The sequence below is a fragment of the Bos taurus genome, chromosome 19 (genome assembly GCF_002263795.3).
Source record: "Bos taurus isolate L1 Dominette 01449 registration number 42190680 breed Hereford chromosome 19, ARS-UCD2.0, whole genome shotgun sequence".
NCBI classification, from domain to species: Eukaryota; Metazoa; Chordata; class Mammalia; order Artiodactyla; family Bovidae; genus Bos; species Bos taurus.
The window spans coordinates 29,646,846-29,667,825 of record NC_037346.1 but is presented as its reverse complement, the minus strand read 5'-3'; the positions used below and the strand labels follow the sequence as shown (position 1 = coordinate 29,667,825).

General features: G+C 41.9%; 1 protein-coding gene across 1 annotated transcript; it reads left to right on the top strand.

The window, feature by feature from the left end:
- The first annotated feature begins 36 nt into the window (after positions 1 to 36).
- On the top strand, positions 37 to 20,281 carry SCO1 (synthesis of cytochrome C oxidase 1). The gene is given in 6 exon segments (NM_001080243.1): positions 37 to 345; positions 1,835 to 1,925; positions 4,564 to 4,761; positions 5,439 to 5,531; positions 10,181 to 10,296; positions 17,295 to 20,281. Coding segments are annotated over 6 exon segments (918 nt in total). The 5' UTR covers positions 37 to 60; the 3' UTR covers positions 17,430 to 20,281.
- The last annotated feature ends 699 nt before the right edge of the window (positions 20,282 to 20,980 follow it).

Sequence of the window (20,980 nt, the reverse complement as noted above, 5' to 3'; positions counted from 1 at the left end):
AGGTGGAAACGGCGCCGGAAATCGAGGGGCGGGTCAAAGGAGGCGCGGTCTCTCGAGCTCATGGCAGGGCTGTTGCTCGCGCCCGGCCGGATAATGCGGCTTCCGGGCAGCCAACTTTGGCGTCTCTTTCCTCGCGGATTCGGGGTTTGGGGCCCAGGGAAGGAGACCGCTAGCGTCTTGCTAGGGCGGCTCTGCGCGAGGCCAGAGGAGGCATGGCGGGCCTCGGGGCTCGCTGCCTGCTGCCTGGGGAGCCGCCCCCTCAGCACTGCAATGCCGCCCCCGCCCGGGTCGTCAGGACCGGAGTGGAAGGGCAGCGGAGACCCCATGCGCCCCTCGAAGCCCGGGGTGAGTACATACCAGAGCCTTGCCTTTGCTAGTCTCGGCTGTCGGTCAGCCCTGCGCCCTTCCCATACCACTTGGTCATGACCTCAGAAACCACTCTACCTGGCCTCAGGTTGACCACTCAGCCTGCTCACCTGAGTCACAGAATCTCATCCCGCGTTCCCCTCCGTTTTGCACGTACCCCCGTCATTAAAGGGGCTTCCCTTGTGGCTCAGCTGGTAAAGAATCCGCCTGCAATGCTGGAGACCTGGGTTCGATCCTGGGTTGGAAAGATCCCCTGGAGAAGGGAAAGGCTACCCACTCCAGTATTCTGGCCTGCAGAATTCCATGGACTGTATAGTCTATGGGGTCGCAAAGCGTCGGACATGACTGACCGACTTTCACTTCCAGCGTTAAAGAAGGATACGGACTTGAATTTTAGTTAGCTATTGCGCGAAGAAAATAAGTTTCAGGTTTTTTCAGGGGGTCTCAACCGTAAGTTTGCCATAATTAAAGAGTTAACGTTTTTATAATTTGTCACTCGACTCTCCCTTCAGAGGCTTTGTGTGTTGTATGCTGATTCTGAGCAAATGTGCGTCATGGTTGCATGCTGGGTATGCTTTTTTCCCTTTGGTTTTTCCTGGATTCTAGGACCCCAAAAGAACTTAGGAGCCGCTGCTGCTGCTGCTAAGTTGCGTCAGTCGTGTCCGACTCTGTGCGACCCCATAGACGGCAGCCCACCAGGCTCCCCCGTCCCTGGGATTCTCCAGGCAAGAACACCGGAGTGGGTTGCCATTTCCTTCTCCAATGCCTGAAAGTGAAAGTGAAGTCGCTCAGTCGTGCCCGACTCTTAGCGACCCCATGGACTGCAGCCTACCAGGCTCCTCCGTCCTTGGGATTTTCCAGGCAAGAGTTCTGGAGTGGGTCGCCAGTGCCTTCTCCGTAAGAGCCACTAGGCTGTAGTGATAAGTAAGAGAAGCGGTTATTGGAGCTGGGGGAAGATTAATGAGTTATTTTACTTATCGCGGGACTTGGAAGAAAGTACAAAGAAATAGTGATGCCATTTGCAAGAAGTTCCACTTCTAAGTCTCTTCTACTTTGGCTTTGTTACTTCTGGAAACTGATTTAGGTTCACTTCCCAGATTTATTTGGTTTATTTCTCAGTATCTGCACAAGCAGGTGATTAACTGATTTTTAAATCAGCAGTTGGGATCTCAGTCATACGGGGTAACACTCATGGTGCTTGCGTCTTGGGTGCTGTTTTCAGGTGAACAGAAATTGATTTAGGGAACGTTCCCTTGGAAAGAAGTGCCTTAGTAATTGTGTTAGGAGCTCAGATGCAACTGTGTTTTTTCATCCCAAAGTACTGTGAAACATCCTGTCTGTTTAACAAGATGTCTGTTTAACAAGATCGAGGCTTCTGTGTATGTATTTTAGAAACTGCTGTAATAAATGTAGTGTAATTAAATGCAGTTTACTAATACTTTTAATTTTGAAATCTCTGCCCCAGTAGCCTGTTTCCTGGAAGTCTTTAGCCGTCACGTTTGCTATTGGAGGAGCTTTATTGGCTGGAATGAAGTACTTCAAGAAAGAAAAGACGGAGAGTACGTAGATGCCATCCAGTGAGCTCTTAATATAACCCTTCCTGGCTATGGACTAGCATCTTGGTGGTGTTGGTGTTAAGCTTTGTATCTTGAAATAATTTTATGTTTATGGTAGAATTGTAAAAATGACAGAGTTCCCACATATCTTCCACGTATCTTCACCTAATGTTACCATCTTGTATAACCATGACTATTCACTATACTACAGGCTTTATTGGGGTTTCATCTGTTTTCCCACTGTCCTGTCTGTTCAGGGCACACTGTCCAACTGTGTGAAAAGACTTGCTGTGGACAGATTAGGATGCAGATGGTAAGAAGTCCAGAGGGCACAAAGATGACTAGGGTGCAGTCCAGCCATCGAGGCGCGCATTGAGTGAAGCAGACACAGAAGCAAAGGACTTCACTCGATGAGGTTCTGCCCGGTCAGGGGAAGTTATGAGAACCTGGGGTGGGAACGCCAGGAGCTGCTCTGAATTAACACTTGGAGTTTAGAAATTGTTTACAAGAACTTTATATTTTAGTGAGTATTTCAGGACTTTTAAGGTTTGTTTTAGAAGTTTCTAGTAAATCCCTAAAGTATCACTTACTCTGTTTTGATTCTTTAGAGAGTCTCTTTTGATGCCATTATACAAAGGATAATGTTTATATCTGGGAGTGAGAATTGTAGGCTTTAGAACCTTAGGAATATAAGCACCATATTGATACACACATATATTTCTTTGGTGTAGCAAGCCGTGTTTTACTAATTACGATTTTCATATTTTAATATGCACTTAAGTTGCTTCAGTTTCAAAATGAAACAAACTTGACAAACTAGGAAAATAATAGTAGAGACAGTTCTAGAAAACCCAAGCTTCTTTTGACTTTAGTTTGGAATTTTCACCTTCTGTTAATAATCTTGTTTTGTGAACACTTGTATTATGAAACAGTATTAAAAGTGAGAGTACTTGCTGACATACTGCCTTATCATCTCCAAATACTTTATTGTGTATTTTCTACAAACAAGGACATTCTTAAACATGACCACAATACAATCAACAAAATCAGAAAATTACTACTGTTCAATCTTCAGATCTTGTTCAAGTTTTGCAAATGATACCCTCCTTTTATTTTTTAAACATTTTTTGGCCGTTCCTCATGGGATCTTTGTTTCCCTACTGCGGATTGAACCCTCACTCCCTGCAGTGGAAGCGCACAGAGTCTTAACCTCTGGACTGCCAGGGAAGTCCCAACTGTTGCCCTCCTTTTACAGCAGAAGGATCCAGTGTAGAACCACACTTCATAGCTAGTTCTTTCTGTTCTCCTTCAGTCTGTAACAGTTTTGCAGCCTTTACCTGACTGTCATGACCTTGACAGCTTGGAAGATTATAGTCCAGTGATTTTGTAGACTGTCCCTTAGTTTGGGTTTTTCTGGTGTTTTCTCCTGATTAGATTGAGGATGCTGTGTTCTTGTTGTATTTAATCAGGTGTCACGTGATTTCATTCAATTTGTGCCGTTACTGATAAAGTTCAGTCTGATCACTTGATTAAGGTGGTGTCTGTCACGCTTCTCTACTGAAGATGTAATTGTGTGTTTCGTGATGTCCATTTATGTATGTAAATATTCTGTATTTATGCATGTAAATATTCTGTTCCCCATGAAATTCAATTCATGTATTTATGTCAGTGTGGGCTTATGATTTTCTTGCAAGCCAGTGAGTTGTAGTCCACTATTCTCTTTAGTTTGACACTCCCATTGTCCCAGATTGGTCAATGGGCGTTCCTTCTAACAAACTGTTGTTTCCTTTCAACAGTCCTCCAATATTCTTTTGAGGTCATCCTTAATTCTAGTGTGGTAGAATGTTCTGGGATCATGTACTTTCTCTGCCCTAACCCTGGTACCAGCCATTTCTCTAAAGAGCCTCATTTCCTTTTAGTGGAAGATGATGATATTTGGAAGTCAGGATATGAGCTCATTGCTGTTGGGGTGTGTCCACTCCTGCGTCCTTTTAGTGAACAGAGCTAGGAAAGAGATATGCATGTTTATAGCTATATTTATTTCTGTATCTATATGTATTGAAACCGTAAGTTCATACACTACCTCCCATCTCTTTCCAGTACCTCAAGGTTTGTTCTACTGTCTCTTTCCATTGTCCTAACTCCTTTTCCATTTGTTTTAACACTTACGTTTAATATTACTTGTTTGATCAGGCTCCTGTATGTAATAACTAAGGTCACATTTCTTCTGTCCTCTCCCCATGCAGCTGCCCTCCTGTACACTCAGGCTCCAACATCACTGCCAGGCCACCTACCTCTCCCACTTGGTCTCAGACATTCTCTTCTGCTGTGACCCTCCTCCACCCCTTCATGGCCACACCTAATGGCTAAGGATTGAATTGTTCTGGAAGAGGAAGGAAATTTTTTTTACTGCTTTTTTTTTTTATAGTCCTTATTATGTACAATAGCATTTCATTTCATTTTACTTTATGCTTATTTCTCTTAAGATATATTTTTTTAAGCTTCTTGGAAACAGGCTATTTCTTCCACATTTTGTGCCCATAGTCATTAATATAGTGTGAACCATAGATGAGGCATTTGAGTACCTGTGGTTAGATTGACTTTTTTTTCCTCTCCTTCTGTGTGTGTTTTTTTTTTTAAGAACTGGAGAAGGAACGGCATCGGAGCATTGGAAAGCCTTTACTTGGGGGCCCATTTTCCCTCACAACTCATACTGGCGAGCCCAAAACTGATAAGGACTACCTGGGTCAATGGGTATTGATTTATTTTGGTTTTACTCATTGTCCAGATATCTGTCCAGAAGAACTAGAAAAAATGATTCAAGTCGTGGATGAAATAGGTAAGAAAACTGTCTCATTCTGTAAAAAGTACATGTTTACTTGATGCCCTTAATGTTACTATGCTTTTCTATTCTTACGTTACCGGTAGGTGGAGGGCTGTAAACATTCACTTATCTCAGTGTTAGACTTGTTAGTTGCTGTGATACCTGTGACCTTATTCCCCACCAGAGAGGAAGTTTGTTTTGATGCTAAATGTTAGATTGCTTAAAAATGTCGGTGTGGTCTGGGTCTCCCTTAACTCTGCTTTGTGTCCCTTGCTTTTTGTAGCCTTTCATCACAGACCGTGCCATTGCCTTTCTGCCGGTGACTGCTGGTTAGACTAGGAAATGAATTGTTCCAGGATATTCAGACCTTATTAACAGTTTCCTGGCACTTGAGAAATGGTTGTGGGGGGAGGCGGGGCCGGGAACCCTACAAACACTGGATTGGATTAGAAGACAGGATGTCCACAGGATGTGATTCTGAGTAACAGCATGTCCGCACTGGTGCGGGTGTTTGCTAGGATATGTATCTGACTGCACCATACACGTACATACAGACATGTTTGTACCTGCACTTCCTGAGGCTCCCCTCCCCCCCGCCCCCAATTGGTGTTAGCTGTCCCTCTGTGTTGCCTGACTGCCTTGCTGTGCTGCACACAGAATGTAAATAATAACTAACAAGAACTTTCTTTCAGACAGTATTCCAACTCTGCCAAATTTAACTCCACTTTTCATCACTATTGACCCAGAGAGGGACACAAAAGAAGCCATCGCCAATTATGTAAAAGGTATTTTTTATTTCCAACACTTTATGTCTGTTTAGTGCTTAGCGTTTTTGGAAGATCGGCTCACTCACACCTTGCAGTGCCTTGTGAGATACAGGGACAGGTGGCACCATCACTTGTTGCACAGGTGGGTAGAAAGCGGCTCAGAACTCTGACTCTGGCTGGTAAGTAAATTATTTTGTCACAGGGGAAGGATTGAACTTGGTCTTCATATATCAAAAAGGAAAGAGAGAGCCTTGAGTTGAGAGGCTGTAATTGCTTCTGAGCAATTCATCAGGAGCCTCTTGATGAAATGAAAGAGGAGAATGAAAAAGTTGGCTTAAAATTCAGCATTCAGAAAACTAAGATTATGGCATCCGGTCCCATCACTTCATGGCAAATAGATGGGAAAACAATGGAAACAGTGACAGACTTTATTTTCTTGGGCTCCAGAATCACTGCAGATGGTGACTGCAGCCATGAAACTAAAAGATACTTGCTCCTTGGAAGAAAAGCTGTGACCAGCCTAGACTGCATATTAACAAGCCAAAACATTACTTTGGCAACAAATGTCCATCTAGTCAAAGCTATGGTTTTTCCAGTAGTCACGTATGGATGTGAGAGGCGGACCATAAAGAAAACTGAGTGCCGAAGAATTGATGCTTTTGAACTGTGGTGTTAGAGAAGACTCTTCAGAGTCCCTTGGACAGCAAGGAGATCTAACCAGTCAATCCTAAAGCAAATCAGTCCTGAATATTCATTGGAAGGACTGATGCTGAAGCTGAAACTCCAATACTTTGGCCACCAGATGCGAAGAACTGACTCATTGGAAAAGACCCTGATGCTAGGAAAAATTGAAGGCAGGAAGAGAAGGGGACAACAGAGGATGAGATGGTTGGAAGGCGTCACCGACTCGGTCGACATAAGTTTGAGTAAACTCTGGGAGTTGGTGATGGGCAGGAAAGCCTGGTGTGCTGTAGTCCATAGGGTCTCGAAGAGTCGGACATGACTGAGCTATTGAACTGAACTGAAGTTCAGTTGCTTCTGATTCCAGCTCAGAACCTCATTCTCCCTTTCGTAAAATTAGGGCAAACATGCATTCTGAGAGTATGTTCATTGGGAGATTAAAGAAAAATAACTAAATATAAACACATTTTTTAACTCAGTGCATATTTTATAAATCTAAAGTATAAATGATAAACACATAGCTGTTTTAAGGAAGAATTTCAGTTCAATCATCTCAACATGTAGTTAAAGCCTATTAGAAGGTACTTTTAAAGGCTAGAAATTATGATAGAATTAAGGGTGAAAATTTAGGTTCTTATGAGTTTGGGTAATTTCTCTGAATTCAAGTTTTTTCAGCTAAAACAAGTGATGAGAACACAGTATTGTGAATCAGCTGTAATTCAATTAAATATAATTCAATTAAGAGAAAATATGTAAAAGGAAAGAAAAGAATGACTTGTTAAAATTCGTGTGATTGAACACTGGAAGCAAAAAAATAATAATAATAATAATAAGTAAAAATCTGATCAGACAGGTTTTGTAGTTATACTAATGCCTGGAACGTGGGTGCTTAAAAATCAGGAATTTCGATTTTAATTATGGTGAAATTGATTTAAGCTACTGGTCAGAAGGACTAATGAATTGTTTTCTAATTATTTTTATTATATGACACCTAATACATACCCTCGAGAACTTTGAGTTATTTTCAAATGTGTTTTATGACAGACCTGCTGTATGTTTTATTATTTAACATATGTAATGAGAGATATATGAAAAGAGTACTTAAAGTACAGCATAGTGTGTTCCTTTTGACACATGTAAGAACTCGGGACACCATCACCACAGTCCGAGTGAATGTATCCGTCACCCCCATCAGCTTCCACGTGCCCCTGCTATTCATGTCTCTCGCCTGCACCTACCTTCTATCTCCAGGCAACCACTTATCTGCTTTCTGTCGATACAGATTAGTTTGCAAATTTATAAGTTTATGTAAATGGGATTATACAGTATATGCTGTTTTTTTTAATGACTTCCTTCAGTATAATTATGTTGAGATTCATCCATGTTGGTTCAGACAGTAAAGAGCCAGCCTGCAGTGCAGGAGACCTGGGTTCAATCCCTGAATCAGGAAGATCCCCTGAAGAAGGAAATGGCAACCCCCTCCAGTATTCTTGCCTGGAAAATCCCATGGATGGAGGAGCCTGGTGGGCTACACTCCATGGGGTCACAAAGAGTCAGACATTACTGAGTGACTAACGCACATACACAGACACACACCTTCAGTGTAATTATGTTGAGATTCATCCATGTTATGGTGTGTATCAATAGTTTATTCATTGTTTTTGTTCAGTAGTATCCCATTGATGGACATTGGAATTATTTCCAGTCTCTGATCCTTACAAATAAAGCTGTTGAGAGCACTCGTGTGCACGTCTTTGTGTGGACACATGCTTTCATTGCCCTTGAGTAAATACCTCGGAGTGGAGTGGCTAGGTCCTGTAATAGGTGAGTGCTTAACTTCTTAAGAAGCTGACAGACTTTTTCCCAAAGTGGTTGTGCATTTTTACACTCCCACTGGCACCACATGAGAGCTCCAGCTCCTCCACATCCTTGCCACACTTGGTAGGGTCAGTCTTTTTAATTTTAGCCGCTTCAGTAGGTGTTCTAGTGGTGTTTCATTGTGGTTTTAATAATGCATTTCCCTTAATAACTTTTAATATTAAGCATCTTTTCATGCCGTTACTTGCCATCTGTATGTCTTTGGTAAAGTGTCTCCACATCTCTCATTTTTATGAGCTGTTTGTTTCATTTTACTTAAGTATTTGTTTATTATTTATATTTCTGATAAAAGTTTTATCAGGTGTATGATTTGCTGATATTTCCTTTTAGCCTATGGCTTGTCATGTCAGCCATGTATTTTGAAGAGCAGTTTCCATTTTGGAGGGCTTCCCTTGTGGGTCAGCTGGTAAAGAATCCGCCTGCAATGCGAGAGACCTGGGTTTGGTCCTTGGGTTGGGAAGATCCCCTGGAGAAGGAAAGGCTACCCACTCTAGGATTCTGACCTGGAGGGTTCTATGGACTGTATATTCACAAACACAACTGAGTGACTTTAACTTTTCACTTCACACTTCCATTTTGGAGAAGTTCCATTTATTAGTTTGTTCTTTTATATTAATGGATAATCTTTTTGGTGTCATCTGTGAGAAATACTTGCCTAACCCAAGATTACAAAGGATTATTTTCTCATTGAAGTTTTAGAATTTTTATTATATGTAAGCAGAATTTATATCCACAGCTTACAGGTGTGTCAGAAATTGGAGCAATAGCATTGTTATTTTTTAAAAGCAGGTGTAACTCATTGGGTAATAAATGATCTCAAATTTAAATATGTGTCATACTGACTTTTACTTATCATCACATATTAACCAAACTTAGGTATCCCCAAATGAGTAAATGTTTGAGTTGCTGTACCTAATGGAAATACCAAGACCCTATGGTAATATTCTTCATAGTAAGTACAGTGGTTGATGATGATACCATTTCTAGTTGCATTTGGGGAGAATTTTAAGTATTTAAGTTGGTATTTAGAAAATTACTGGAGTTTCAGCAATTGTTTTAAAAGGTTTGGATGTGCAGCTAGTTCAGGCTTCACTTAGCTTCTCTTCATTTACTCAGAGAATGGGGAAGTAAGACAAACCACCTTGCTTTTTTAGTTTCTGAGCAGTTTTTCAATTTAGAATGAGTTAGACCAGAGAATGATAATGGGTTTCCTCTCCCTTTGAAAGAAAGTGCTGCTGTTAAATGCTGGACTCAGCTCAGTGGTCTGATGAATCCAAGTTTTGTAAGTGACTTCCCCAGCTTACTTATAAATATTCCAAAACTTAATAGCAAATGCATGCTGTGAGATTATGTGCTGGAAAATGAGGCACAGGTATTTTGACCTGGCATGAACTAATCATCAGCCAAGTTTTTTCTCATATGATGCAATGGAAAACTGTCGTGCTTAATTCATAAGAATATCTTTAAACTTCAGCATATCTCAGAACTATACCTAAATGTTTAAAAACAACTAAGTTAACAAAAGTTAAGACAAATAATTAGAATACATTGCTTCCAGCTTTATTAGATAATCATGAAAGGATTTGACATACATTATCAAGAACTTTTGGTTTCATTGCTCTTCTCTATTAATACCCCGTTTTAAGTTTCACTGATTTCTGCTCTAATTCTCTTCTGCATACTTTGGATTTAATTTTCTCTTTTTCTAGATCCTAAGGTAGAAACTCATACGTTTTATGTCTTCTTTTCTACTATATGCATTCAATAAGTTGTATTTCCATTTTGATTTTTAGTTTCTTTGGAGATTTCTTCTTTGGCCCTTGTGTTATTTAGAAGTGTGTTTAATTTCCATGTGTTTTGGGGATTTTCCAGATATCTTTCTGCTATTGATTTCTGGTTTAATTCCAGTGTGGTCTGTCTTGGTGAATGTGACATATATCACAGAGGGAATTTTTCATTTGTTTTAGATTAATTTCTTCTTTGAAACATGAAAAACTGTTAAGGGACTCACAGGAAGAAAGTAGCAGTAGCTTTATAACTGTTTTTTGAAGTAGGGATGGTTGTTTTTTGCCTCTTCTTTTTCACTGTCTTTCTCATTTTTTATTTAGAATTTTCTCCCAAACTGATTGGCTTGACTGGCACAAAAGAAGAGATCGATCAAGTGGCCAGAGCATTCAGAGTATATTACAGCCCTGGCCCCAAGGACGAAGATGAGGACTACATAGTAAGTAAATGCTCAGTTTCAACACCTGGGCGGGCGCCCGGGTCTCAGACATTTATAAGCTTTCCATGGCAACTGGCTTTAAAAGCAAAATGAAAACGGTAAATAATCTGAGATGATAGCAGATTCCTTAATAATTAGGGATGCTTGAGAGCCAAAGATGGAGAAGCCCTATACAGTCAGCAAAAACAAGACCAGGAGCTGACTGTGGCTCAGACCATGAACTCCTTATTGCCAAATTCAGACTTAAATTGAAGAAAGTAGGGAAAACCACTAGACCATTCAGGTATGACCTAAATCAAATCCCTTATGATTATACAGTGGAAGTGAGAAATAGATTTAAGGGCCTAGATCTGATAGATAGAGTGCCTGATGAACTAATGAGGTTCATGACATTGTACAGGAGACAGGGATCAAGACCATTCCCATAGAAAAGAAATGCAAAAAACCAAAATGGCTGTCTGGGGAGGCCTTACAAATAGCTGTGAAAAGAAGAGAAGCAAAAAGCAAAGGAGAAAAGGAAAGATATAAACATCTGAATGCAGAGTTCCAAAGAATAGCAAGAAGAGATAAGAAAGCCTTCTTCAGCGATCAGTGCAAAGAAATAGAGGAAAACAACAGAATGGGAAAGACTAGGGATCTCTTCAAGAAAATCAGAGATACCAAAGGAACATTTCATGCAAAGATGAGCTCGATAAAGGACAGAAATGGTATGGACCTAACAGAAGCAGAAGATATTAAGAAGAGGTGGCAAGAATACACAGAAGAACTGTACAAAAAAGATCTTCACCACCCAGATAATCATGATGGTGTGATCACTGACCTAGAACCAGACATCCTGGAATGTGAAGTCAAGTGGGCCTTAGAAAGCATCACTATGAACAAAGCTAGTGGAGGTGATGGAATTCCAGTTGAGTTATTCCAAATCCTGAAAGATGATGCCGTGAAAGTGCTGCATTCAATATGCCAGCAAATTTGGTAAACTCAACAGTGGCCACAGGACTGGAAAAGGTCAGTTTTCATTCCAATCCCAAAGAAAGGCAATGCCAAAGAATGCTCAAACTACCGCACAATTGCACTCATCTCACACACTAGTAAAGTAATGCTCAAAATTCTCCAGGCCAGACTTCAGCAATATGTGAACCGTGAACTTCCAGATATTCAAGCTGGTTTTAGAAAAGGCAGAGGAACCAGAGATCAAATTGCCAACATCCGCTGGATCATGGAAAAAGCAAGAGAATTCCAGAAAAACATCTATTTCTGCTTTATTGACTATGCCAAAGCCTTTGACTGTGTGGATCACAATAAACTGTGGAAAATTCTTCAAGAGATGGGAATACCAGACCACCTGATCTGCCTCTTGAGAAATCTGTATGCAGGTCAGGAAGCAACAGTTAGAACTGGACATGGAACAACAGACTGGTTCCAAATAGGAAAAGGAGTTCACCAAGGCTGTATATTGTCACCCTGTTTATTTAACTTATATGCAGAGTACATCATGAGAAACGCTGGACTGGAAGAAACACAAGCTGGAATCAAGATTGCTGGGAGAAACATCAATAACCTCAGATATGCAGATGACACCACCCTTATGGCAGAAAGTGAAGAGGAACTCAAAAGCCTCTTGATGAAAGTGAAAGTGGAGAGTGAAAAAGTTGACTTAAAGCTCAACATTCAGAAAACAAAGATCATGGCATCCAGTCCCACCACTTCATGGGAAATAGATGGGAAAACAGTGGAAACAGCATCAGACTTTATTTTTCTGGGCTCCAAAATCACTGCAGATGGTGACTGCAGCCATGAACTTAAAAGACGCTTACTCCTTGGAAGGAAAGTTATGACCAACCTAGATAGCATATTCAAAAGCAGAGACATTATTTTGCCAACAAAGGTTCGTCTAGTCAAGGCTATGGTTTTTCCTGTGGTCATGTGTGGATGTGAGAGTTGGACTGTGAAGAAGGCTGAGCGCCGAAGAATTGATGCTTTTGAACTGTGGTGTTGGAGAAGACTCTTGAGAGTCCCTTGGACTGCAAGGAGATCCAACCAGTCCATTCTGAAGGAGATCAGCCCTGGGATTTCTTTGGAAGCAATGATGCTAAAGCTGAAACTCCATACTTTGGCCACCTCATGTGAAGAGTTGACTCATTGGAAAAGACTGTGATGCTGGGAGGGATTGGGGGCAGGAGGAGAAGGGGACGACAGAGGATGAGATGGCTGGATGGCATCACTAACTCGATGGACGTGAGTCTGAGTGAACTCCAGGAGTTGGTGATGGACAGGGAGGCCTGGCGTGCTGCGATTCATGGGGTCGCAAAGAGTCGGACACGACTGAGTGAGTGATCTGATCTGATCTGAGAGGATAGAAAAGTATATATAGTTTTTGAAGGATGATTAAATTTTTTGTTCTAATAGTTTAATTGCCCACTTTTCTCATGCCATGTAAAATTGTAGAGCAGTATATTAAAATCTGGGCTATCTTAAATTCACTAGAGATAAAATAATCATTTTGGGCAAAGCTCATTTTTAGTTTATAAACACTATTGGTTCTCTCTGCCCCCTAATGAAGAGGTTTAAGAAATATGCTTCTTTTGAGAAGCAGTATTAGGCCTTAGGGACCTGCATTTTCGGGTTGAGTGAGTAAGAATTCTGAAAACCAGGAGAAAAGAAAGCCATAGGCAGTTACTTTTTATAAGATTTCTTTTCATATCAACTTTATACATTTACATAATTTTGTGTTTAGTTGCATTTGCAACTGTTAGGCTCTGCATAATTAGGTGTTCAATATGCTTTTTTAAAATGAAGAACAAATTCTATTAGGTGGTTCTTCTGCAGCCCTTACGTTAGAGAGCTGTCTTCACATTCATCAGCAGTACCCAGGAGTCTCAGTCACCTTGTTCCTCTTCTTGTCAGTGGTTTCTCAGTGAAGCATAAGCACCACCCCTACCCACCCAGTTTCCTTCCCAACATGGACATACTTCCCTATCACATGAAGCGCTTACATTGTATTTTAATATTATTTCAAGATTTTTCCTCGGTTGCCATGCTCTATTTTCTCTGAAATATTGTTGTGACAAAGTGATGAATCATAAGAGACTTTCCAGCTGCAGAGCTGGTTTTGTAGAAAGGCAGTCAGGACCCTGAAACACTGGTGTGTCAGCAGGACCATGGCCAGCTTCCAGGAGGATGTGCAGAGGGAGCGTCTCACTGCAGGGCTACCTCTACAGCCCACTGTGATTTCCCCACCACCTCTGAACCTGGAGCATGTGGGTGCCCCATAGCCTTTGGCCTAAATTAAAGGTGTGTTTCTGGTCCCTTTGCCTTAAACCCACATAGTAATCTTATTTTTAGTTCTGGTGCCTCATAGACTTAGGGAAACTTGAGTTCATGAGAGAAAAAGAGAAAAATCAGCGTTTTTTCTTATACTCTAAGTTGAAGCAAAGTAGAAGGACCTACTGTGGTTTCCTCTTGTCACACTAACAGCATGAGAAGAAGCCAAGGAGAAAGAGCTTTTTAGACTTCTTTATCTTTCTGTAAAAGAGAGTTGTACTGACTGGTTTTGAACTTAACTTTGATAATAGTGGGAGCATTTGAGCTAGTCAGTCAGACTTCCAGGGTTGAACAGCTTTATTAAATTAAACATACACACAATTGTCAACTAGTTAACACTTCTTAGTCTTGTGCTTATAGCTCATAATTCTAAAGTTAAATTTTACAGATTAGACCAAACAACCTAAAATACTCAGTTAAAACATTCAGCTAATGTTAAGAGATACTTTGCTGAACCCAGAGCACTGCTTAGCACAGGAAAAGTGATTTGGGTCACACTGCTGTCAGACACCCACCTCTATTGGCAACTGACTCTCATCGTTTTTTATTTAAAATACCTTGAGGGAATTCCTTGGTGGTCCAGTGGTTAGTACTCCACAGTTTCATTGCAAGGGCCAGAGTTCAGTCCCTGGTTGGGGAACTGAGATCCCACAGGTTGAGCAGTGCAGTAGACAGGTAGATAGGCAGACAGACAGATAAAAATACTTTGAAACCTTTGAGCTGGTTGGTCTTCACTTAGTAAGAGTTCATCTTTTCTTGTCTGACCATAACCAGCAGTGAAAGGCAAGGTGCCAGTGAGCTCATAAACATAAACCAAACACAGGTGCTGACATGTGTACCCTAAGATAGGCATGCAGGTAATCCAGAATATGGGTATTAATCTTTAAAATGTGAATATTTAAATCTTGTGGAGATCTCTTAAACCCTCTAGAACCCATCTGAGACCCCATTTTGAGAAATAAATACTGATCTACCATAGAATGCAATGTTTTGATAAGAATCAGTGCGTTCACTGCTATACACTTGCAAAATCAACCAGTAGGAGGAGACATTCTCCAGCTTCTTGGTTTTTTTCAACTAGTGTGGTTTTGTTTCTTGAGTAGATGGTAAGGGAACTTAAGATTTAAGGACATGCAGGGAGTGAGGGAGTGCTTTTAAGATGGAGAGGTAAAGGAAGGAGATTTTTTTAATCTCAGTAGCGACAGAGATGAGCTTCTGGCTTTGAATGCTCATGGCGTCCTCAGACCCATAGTGTGCATAACCTGAACGTGCTACACATTCCTGACAGCTACATGTGCAAGCCATCGTGTGATATGTGTAATGTTTTATTATTTTCTAAGTGTTAGTTAGAAAACACTTGTGGAAAAGAATACATGTGGCTTTCAAACCTGAGATGTTCAGTCTTAATAAAAGAAGTGTGAGTTGTATAATGTGATGTCATCTTTCACCTGTTGGATCAGAAAGGCCAAATATATTGTCATGATCTTATTTACGGAAAGAGAAAACACTACAGTGAGTGAAATTGGACCCACTGGCACTTCCATGCCTTGTTGATGGGATTCAACTGATACACACTCTTCAGAAGGCCATTTGTATTATCATCAGCATTTAAAGCATTTAAATACTTTTTAGGTTAGAGACCCTATGTTTTGGAATCTGCCCTACAGATAAAACCTACAGCATTGTTTGTAAATGGACTGAAAACCAAGCAACCATTTTTTAAAAGGCTTCTATACATGTACTGATACAGAACAACATCCAGTATATTGCCACGTGGGGAAAAAAGTATAGTGTGGTGGTGGTTACTCACTTGTGTCTGACTTTGCAACCCCAAGGACTATAGCCCGCCCGGCTCCTCTGTCCACAGGCTTTCCCAGTCAGGAACACTGGAGTAGGTTGCCGTTTCCTTCTCCAGGGGCTCTTCCCAACCCATTGATTAAACCCGCGTCTCCTGCATTAGCAGGTGGGTTCTTTACCACTGAGCCACCAGGGAAGCCCCATAATGTGTTGTCACTTTTGCATAAAAAGAAATGGGTGGGTATTGACACACTGATAAATGCAAAAGGATTGTCTGCAAGAATCCAGCGGGACCTGGTGGCAGAGGCGCCCCCTCAGGAGAACCTAGGGAGTCTGAAGGAGTATGTATGTATGTGTACAAACTGCATGTTAGACACACTGCGTGGTTGCGCCCCAGCATTCCTGCAGAGACGGAGGTGGGACAGTCCAAAGACTATGGACTTTGGAATGGGGTAGATCTAGGTTCTAAGCTTGCTGTGGCACTTACTAATTATGTCACTTGCCCCCCTGGAGCCTGTTTGTCGCTTGCAGAGGAGATAATACCTGTCTCCTGGGTTAAGATGGCACATGGAGGTGCTTGTCAGCAGATGGTAGTATCCTTTCTCTGCACTAGAAACTACTCGAAGTTTACAGTGGAAGCATGATGATTTGCTCTGCCCATGACCCCAGTGAACACTGAGACATGGCCACTGACCAGTCTGACAGTTTGGGTGGGACAGTATTTTTACTATGTGTTAGAATGTAATTTATATGAGGGATACTCATAAAATTAAGCCAAACACACACTGAAATTCTGGTTTTTTAAGGAGGAGAGAGAACAGAATAGAGTAAGAGTAAGGAAGAAATGGGATGAAAAAAGAAGAGGTGTGAGCTATGGAGTAGGGCTTCAGGAGATGCCTGGAGGCCTCGTTCTGACTGTCAGCTATTGGGAGAAATGCAGGCCCCTGCCCTCCCGAGGTGAGTTATCCCCAGACCCCTGAGAGCAGCAGCTGTCTGGGCCCCTGGCTCTGCATTCTTTCCGATGTGAGTAGGCTAGTGACTCTTTCCATTTGCTCTCTCTTTACAAATGTGTGTGTGTAAAAGCATGACAACTTCACAGACATAGCATGTGTGTCCGGGTATATTTGGGGTGTCTCCAGTCTGGTATGTGTGATCACATTCCTGTCTTTGTCTTGCCAAATAGCAGTCAAGCCTGGAATAAATTCCAAAGATTCCAAGGGCCAAGTCTTCTGCTCATTTTCATGTTTCCTTTTGAACCACTAATATCCGAACTAAATACTGTGTTGGAATTTATATATGTTATGTGTTTAGTGGTTAGTGGTCTGGCTTTTTTCTCATAAAACATGGTAAATAGAATTTAGGATGTGATGAATGATACCTAGTTCTTCCAAAAACATAAAAGAACATACCCAAGAACTTAATAAAGAAAGTAATTTCTTACCAACACTTTTAATTCCATGGGATATCTCTTCATGATGTGGTTAAGGGGTCAGATAAAATGTTTTACTCGTAAACATGGACTTTTTCCAAGCAGGCATCAGTGATCCACAGCTTTGTGAAGGCCAGCAGCAGCCATTTCTTGGAAGTGTGTTCTTTCTTCAGAACTGTGTAGATGAGTGTGTTAAGGATTGAACTGAAAGAATTCCAAGTTCTCGCTTGATGTGTCAAGCAATAGTTAGGGCAAATTTCTGAAACAAAAGATTTTAGATAATTTGTGGTTGTGAATTGACTGTAATAGACTTAGGCCCATTCCCTAAATGATGGAAATAATAGATGCTGCAGAAGTTAGTGTCTTACCTGCAGGATTCATTCAGTACAGTAAGGAGCTTATTTTGGTGAACTTTTTGTCATCCTTCCCTTTCCCCTTTTCTCTGCAGGTTGATCATACAATCATAATGTACTTGATTGGACCAGATGGTGAATTTCTAGATTATTTTGGCCAGAACAAGAAGAATGCAGAAATAGCTGGTTCAATTGCTGCACACATGAGGACCCACAGGAAAAAGAGCTAATAGCTAACGCAGCCTAGCCATGCTCTATTCTCCTGCCAAAGAGGAAGGACTTCATCTCCTGTAGGAGCCAGTACATACATGCAGCCTACAGAAAGGACTTCACACCAGGAGAAAATCTGAATTTTGGACAGGGCATATTACACTTGGGTTCATCAAGGATGAATTCTTGGAACTGTATAGATTACAACCCAAAGTCTCCCAAATTGTGGCCTTGAGACCAGAGAACCCATTTGTCTTGAAACCAGTGGAATGGACCTCAGGGAAGGATACAGCTGGAAAAGACGCATCCTAGGCATCTCCCCACATGAGTGGGGCTCTCTGGTCACGTGGCTGCCTGTCTGGAGTCTTGAGGCCTTGCTCAGACAGGTTGTACTGAGTTTCCAGGAGGAGTGTCGCTTGCTTTCCTCTTTGAGGTGGCTGATGCAATCAGCTCAGGCTCTCTGACATTCATAATTAATCTTTACGCTTGAAAGCATTAGTATAGTCTTCCTTGTGAATGAGAATCATTGTCATTGTTTGCAGTGTGATTTTACTCAGAGGGAATCTGTTGTTTGGGACAAACTATTAGATCGGGTTCCCTAGGGATCTTTCTTGTGATTTTTAGCAGTATGATGTGTGGGGCTTCCAGGGACCTCCCGGAGGGTGTGAGGATATGGACCATGCACGTGTACAGAGTACCCGCCTGCCTGTGCTAGACTGCATTTGCCTGAGATAAAGGTGTGCTCAGCTTTGCAGCTTGGACAAGCATGGCCTTTCTCATGGGTGCAGACGGGACAGCTTACAGCTCTTGGGGCTGGTAGGTAGGTCTTGTTAAAGTGCAGGTGCCCGGGCCCAGGGCTGGGTTCACACTTGCCACCCAGGTTCCTCTGATGCAATGGCTGGGGACTGGGGCCTCAGAGGCTGTTTTGGGGGTCAGTGGGAGGGATGTGGGGAAGGCAGGTTTGGATCTGGGTGAGGACTCTGCTCATCTTTGGCATGTCCATCCACAAAGTGCTGGAGTCAGAGCCATTAAGGGAGACGCTGGCTTTTATTTCAGAATTTAACTTCCCTGAAGTCTGGACTTCACTCTCTTATCACCGTTCTCCACCTGAAGCTGCTGCAGAGCCTTTGCCAGCCTGCACACACCCTGACAGGTGTGGTGCCTCATCAGACGTGGACTTTGCCTTCACATCAGTTCTGTTGCTGTGACATGGCTCTATCTTTTGGGTTTTAAATCCTCTTCTCAATACTTAAGTTAAACCTACTACAGGTATTTACATGAAGGGGTGTGAAGAAAGTCAAACTCGAGCTGTTCTGGGCTAAGCTGTTCATATGTTCATTGAAGTTCTAACCCCAGTGCCTCAGAATGAGACTGTGAGAAGATAGGGTCTCAGATGTTAAAATGAGGCCTTTCAGGTGGGCCCTCATCCAGCATTCCTGTTCTTACAAGAAGAGATTGGGACACAGGCTGAGAGAAGACCACGTGAAGACACGGAGAGAGGCAAGAAACAAGCCCTGCCCTTCCCTGGATCAGGGGCTTCTGGGTGCCAGAGCTATGAGACGACGTCTGTTCAGGAGCTGGGGCAGTCATGCTTTGTGACAGCACCTAGAGGACTGCCACAGTACCATTCTCCCTTTGGTTCCTTCATACAAAACTACCCAGATTTAGTTTATATAAACCTAAACGCAGGCAGAAGTCATTGGTTTGGGATGACTTTCCTGGGAACCTTGTCAAGGAGGTGAGAAACTTAGAAGAACCTGGGTCTCCTGCATTGCAGGCAGATTCTTTACACTTTGAACCCCAGTGGAAGCCCCAGTAAAAGCCGAGTCTCACATAACAAAGAAGATCTTAAGTATCTGAAATGCCAGACATGTAAAAAGATGGTCTGTTTTAAGCCACAGAACATTTGTGCAGATCACTTTGCAGCAGCTTATACCGGAGAAAATTCAATCTTCATTCTCAGCTGTTGCAGGTTAGAGCCTGTGTCATGATCCAGAAAAGGAACAGAAGCATTTGAAAAAGGCCGTTTATTTGCTCTTCATTCCAGCGTCAAGTTTAAAGGCTTAGAAGTTGGACAGAAGACCTCAGAGATGACGTCCAAATGTCTCTATGCAGGGGCGGACGCTCCCAGAGATGAAGTGCTGGCCTCACTCCTGAATCTGCATTAGAAGTTGGGTCCCAGTTTGTGGTCAGGTCCCTGCCTGTCCCAGGGCTGTAGGGTGCCTGTGAAAGTCGCTCAGTTGTGTCCAGCTCTTTGCAACCCTGTGGACTATACAGTCCATGGAATTCTCCAGGCCAGAATACTGGAGTGGGTAGCCTTTTCCTTGTCCAGGGGATCTTCCCAACCCAGGGATCGAACCCAGTTCTCCTGCATTGCAGGCAGATTCTTTACCAGCTGAGCCACAAGGGAAGCATGGGGTGTTCATGGGGGCCAGACAAAAGCTGATGCAGGGAGGGGGTACACTGTGGCCATGCGGCACCCGTTCATTTTAAGCCTCCGGAAATTAAAGTCAAGGCTGCCTCTCAATAGAATACCACTTGGCAAACCTTGACCTGGATGGGTTGTGTTTTTGCTGGACTCTTAAGTGGAATTACTATTTTAAGAAGTGGCATTTATTTGAAAATTACAAAAATCCTGTCCATGCAGCAGGCCTGAAAGTACTGTGTGCACCTGGCTATCAGTGAGATAGCTGATACTTCAGGTCTAAGAGCCGAGACTCGCTGAATACCAGTAAAAACCCTGTGTGGATTGACAGCTGATGTGAACCCAGTAAATGGTTTGAATTTGTGAATATCTGTATAAGAGATTGTAAAATATCTTATGTTGTTTTTAAATATAAGGTTAAAAGAAATTAAAATTTTCAGATCACCAGTACTGCTCTAAATAATGTCTTTTCTTTTTTTGCATATGGCACAGTTAAGTCGTATGAGTGTGTGTATGTTGCAAGAGCTACCCTTTCAAAGACCAGTCACGCAAGCATTCTTCATCCATTGAGCTCATACATTTTGCCTGTGGTTCTTAGTTACATTACTCTGTAGAGATATGGGTGGTTATTCCTATTAATGAGGTGCAATTAATAACCTCTTTAGCCATATGTTCCCCTTTAGAACCTACGGGTTGTTTTCTGTTCATTTTAAGACTGTATTTTAAAGGTGATTAATCTTTCCACAATTGTAACATAAACATTTGTAATATTCAGAAAAGTTGGAATGTTTAAGTCAGCATTGTTCACCCACCAGGAAACTTTGGATGCATTTCCTTTGAATCTTCAACTTTAGTCTTTGAACTGGAAATCCACCAACGTGTCCCTTTAAAAAATTAAACGTTAACAGGTCAAGGTCGAGCTCAAGCCTCTAGACAGCACTTCGCCACCATCCTCACAGGCAGCTGCCGTTAAATGCTGGCTGGGTGTCATTCCGGAATACTAAGGACCTACTCGGGCTGTGTTCTCAGGCTCCAGTTATGAACACTTCAACTAGCACATGTGCCACTCAAGTTTTTTACATAGCTGTTATTTTTGTTATATTTTTTCTATAGTTAATTATTGAATTTGGTAAATATCGAAGGTAG